The 3,285-nt window shown below is 37.3% G+C and overlaps 1 protein-coding gene across 1 annotated transcript; it reads right to left on the reverse strand.

Moving 5' to 3' along the window:
* Positions 1-342: 342 nt before the first annotated feature.
* On the reverse strand, positions 343-3,084 carry LOC109483968. Its single transcript, XM_019787126.1, has 6 exons — positions 3,035-3,084; positions 2,700-2,805; positions 1,636-1,695; positions 1,198-1,338; positions 623-700; positions 343-395 (listed from the first exon to the last, which is right to left on the reverse strand). Exons 2-6 carry the CDS (start codon positions 2,749-2,751, stop codon positions 343-345), a joined length of 384 nt encoding a protein of 127 aa, XP_019642685.1. The 5' UTR covers positions 2,752-2,805; positions 3,035-3,084.
* Between the last annotated feature and the right edge of the window lie 201 nt (positions 3,085-3,285).

Below are 3,285 nucleotides of genomic sequence, written 5' to 3' on the forward strand. Positions count from 1 at the left end.
ACTTTTACATAATTTACGATTGTACGAGTTCAGCGGCGCATGTTTGTAAAGTAATATTAATATCATTTTCCCCCATGCTGAACCACAATTGATACATCCGGGAATTCTGGCTTACGCAATACTCATACACTTCAAGTCAACATAAACATTTTTCGGCGAAAATGGTAGGAGACAGGAGCAATTCAAAATTTCCATTATGTCATTGCTGATGACAGTTTTGTCTACATAAAGAAAAATATTACAGATCATGTAACTATTATTGTGCATACAGCTAAGTGCATCCATCATTCAAGACTGACTATTTTCAGGGTGATTGTGAATACTGACCTTGCTTGATATTCTTTATGTGAACTGCATCTCTTGGTAAGTCAAATCGCAGGATTGTTCAGATGTCACTGAAAAATACATTTTGAAATTCAAAGGCTTGCACTATTTTCTGTATCAATATGAGTGTTCCTGCCTTAGTAACTGTTTATAATGATAATCATAGTGTCATAGTAAGCAAATTACATAATGGGGCTTACAACAATTACAACATGTACTCATGGGAGAACCTGCACTGTGAACGCAAGATATGAAAAATGCTGTGTAACTTTAACATGTGAAAGGACTTATACCACACCTGTATGAGATGGTGCATGTCTCTTATGCTTTGGTGTTGGAAACTGATGGAAATTCTCCATTCCCTGTGTGATGTTTGCTGTAGAAGTGCAGAAAAAAGTACTCTATTACTGTATACCCTACACTCCATATCCAATTTCTGTTTGTTTGGGTTAGTTGCATTTTTTGTCATAGGACAAGTAAAGAATTACTTTCATGGAGTATCATGGTGGATTAATTCGAGTACTCATTCACATCCTATTCATTCCCAACTGAGTGAATACTATATGTAATCCACAGTGCACCTTGTGTATAAAGGTTGATAAAACAAGACCGGCACAAGTAGCACACAAAACCACACTGGTGAAAGTTCAGGCAGGGAATTCTTTGCGCTCCACAAATTGTCATTATGTAAATAAAAGATGCTTGAATCAAGACAGAAAGTCTTAGGATAATCCACTGCTTTTGTGAATGAGCTATATGTGCTCGTTCCTCTTCATCTGCTGTAACTGGAGCGGAGGAATATAGCAGATATAGGGTTCACGAATCAATCCAGGCAAGATGATCAATATTAACAGAAAAGACAAAAGGGTGTACCAGGGTCACTGGTTTTGTTGGCATCCAGCCAGTCCACAGCATCCTCCACCGACCCATCGCAACTTTCCTCAGCAATTGTCGCATCTTCTAATGAAAATCCCATGTCCAGTAATATGTCAATGACATCTGCTCTGGTATTCCCTAGAAAAGAGTTTGTCAGTATTATGTAATTTTGTAGCTTAAATGCATTTACTATTATCAGCCTCCCAATTCATATCCATTTTTAGTCTGTAAACTAACATTCTTAATAATGACATTTAAAAAAAAGAGAAGTGAAGGTTGTCTTTAAATAAACATAGGACAACATCAAATGTTATGAAATGTTTCAGTTGCACTAACAGTCATATTCAAATGATATGTCTACTACATAAAATTAGTTTTCATACTTTTACTTCATGACTGACATACAATCATCATTCACATTCTGGACCATCCTACCTGTTTCACTTGACAGGTCTGGCAGGGTGTCCAAGTCTGAGTCTGCGTCTAAGTCTGAGTCTGCAATGTAAGATATTGATGTTAAATGTCATGAGAGATGTTCCCATCATGGATTTGATAACTGGCATGTATTTTTGTGTTATGTATAATTATTCATTATGCTACTTGACGTGTTATGTATAATTATTCATTATGCTACTTGACCTCTCAAGTACTTAGAGCACTGCTAGGTCCCCTCAGCCAATAGGGAGCCTGGATTTTTAGTGATTATATCCACATAGTAGCATACTTGTGAGTTAGTGCACCTCTCTCCCTTGGGGTAGAGGTGCACAAACTAACCAGCCACCCTCCTCTCAGCCAACCAGTGAGCTGGAATTGGTCCCTCTCTAGGGACAGAGGTGCTCTAACTAACCGAATAAATTACTCTATGTTGGACCCGCCCATTGTTATTTCCATAGAAACAACAACTGGCCAATGGCAGTGTCCAGCTTTCTGCCCTGGGGAATCAGAGGAGACTGACCGGCTCATCACCACACATGGTTCTCTGAGTTGTTTGGCTGTCCATCTGGCTGATTGGTCGTCAATCAGCCAGATGGACAACCAAACAACTCCTTGAAACAAGACAAAAAGGGACACTAAACAAAGATTTATAAAGCAAAATCAAGTTCTAGTGGATTGAGTTGATCAACTTCGGGGACCTAGAAGTGCTCTAGGTTAGATAGAGCACGGTTTGAGGCTGAATACTCGGATTTAGAACTGCCCTTCTAAATCCAGTTCTAAAGGGCAGTTCTAAATCCTCATAGTCAGCCTCAAACCGTGCTCTATCTATTACATGTATGCTATGTCTTTGCATTTTAAGAACAATTGTGTAGTTCCAAAACACTTTCAACAGTTCTGATTCAATAGTTATATTAAGATCATAGAACACTTCTAGAAGAAGAAGTAAAGTTCCACTCATCATTGATTTAAAAGAAATAATAATCTTATAATTGATTAAAATGTACATGCAAAATACAATTGTCAGCATTTCGTGTCATGTTTAATATAAGAAAAGTTATTAATACCTGATTCTGTGCGGCCTGTCCAAGTACAGAAATCGCAAATGACTCCTGTCATTTTATTCAGGCACTCAGCATGAAATGTGCTTGGAGGCTGGCAGTGGCATTTGATCTAATCAAATAACAGCAAGATGTAGATACAATTATTGTATTAGATGTACGATATTGTGCACAAGTACCTGCCATTACCTGGCACTTTCTTTTGACAATGTAATGGAACGAACTTGACAATTTAATTAAAAGGAAATTAAATCTACAAGGGAAATAAATTTAATGCAAAAAAGCCTACTGCAAACATACATGCCTTAATTACTGCGAGTAAGTTGTCACTTATCTTTTACCTTTTCATCGTTACATTGTTGCCTACACACTGGGCAGTGAAGACTGAGATCATCTGGAAAGAAGGATAAAAAGTTAGTTGTCAACACTAGTAGAAGTTGCATTTATAATCTCTTTAACATAATCATAAACTAGAGTTCCAAGACCACATAACTTCACCAAATGATGTTAACCTTTACGAATAAAGATTATAAATGTGCATGACTTATATCAGTTTATCATATTCTCCACCCAACGACACTCTTATTTTAAC

The sequence above is a fragment of the Branchiostoma belcheri genome, unplaced genomic scaffold (genome assembly GCF_001625305.1).
Source record: "Branchiostoma belcheri isolate BF01 breed outbred unplaced genomic scaffold, Haploidv18h27 scaffold670, whole genome shotgun sequence".
Classification (NCBI taxonomy): domain Eukaryota; kingdom Metazoa; phylum Chordata; class Leptocardii; order Amphioxiformes; family Branchiostomatidae; genus Branchiostoma; species Branchiostoma belcheri.

Coding starts and splice junctions, on each gene's coding strand:
- LOC109483968 (XM_019787126.1), bottom strand. CDS start 2,751: ATGACAGGAGTCATTTGCGATTTCTGTACTTGGACAGGCCGCACAGAA. Junction 701..1,197: donor CAACAAAACCAGTGACCCTG/GTACACCCTTTT, acceptor GCACTTCTACAG/CAAACATCACACAGGGAATG. Junction 396..622: donor ACATGCACCATCTCATACAG/GTGTGGTATAAG, acceptor TGTATTTTTCAG/TGACATCTGAACAATCCTGC.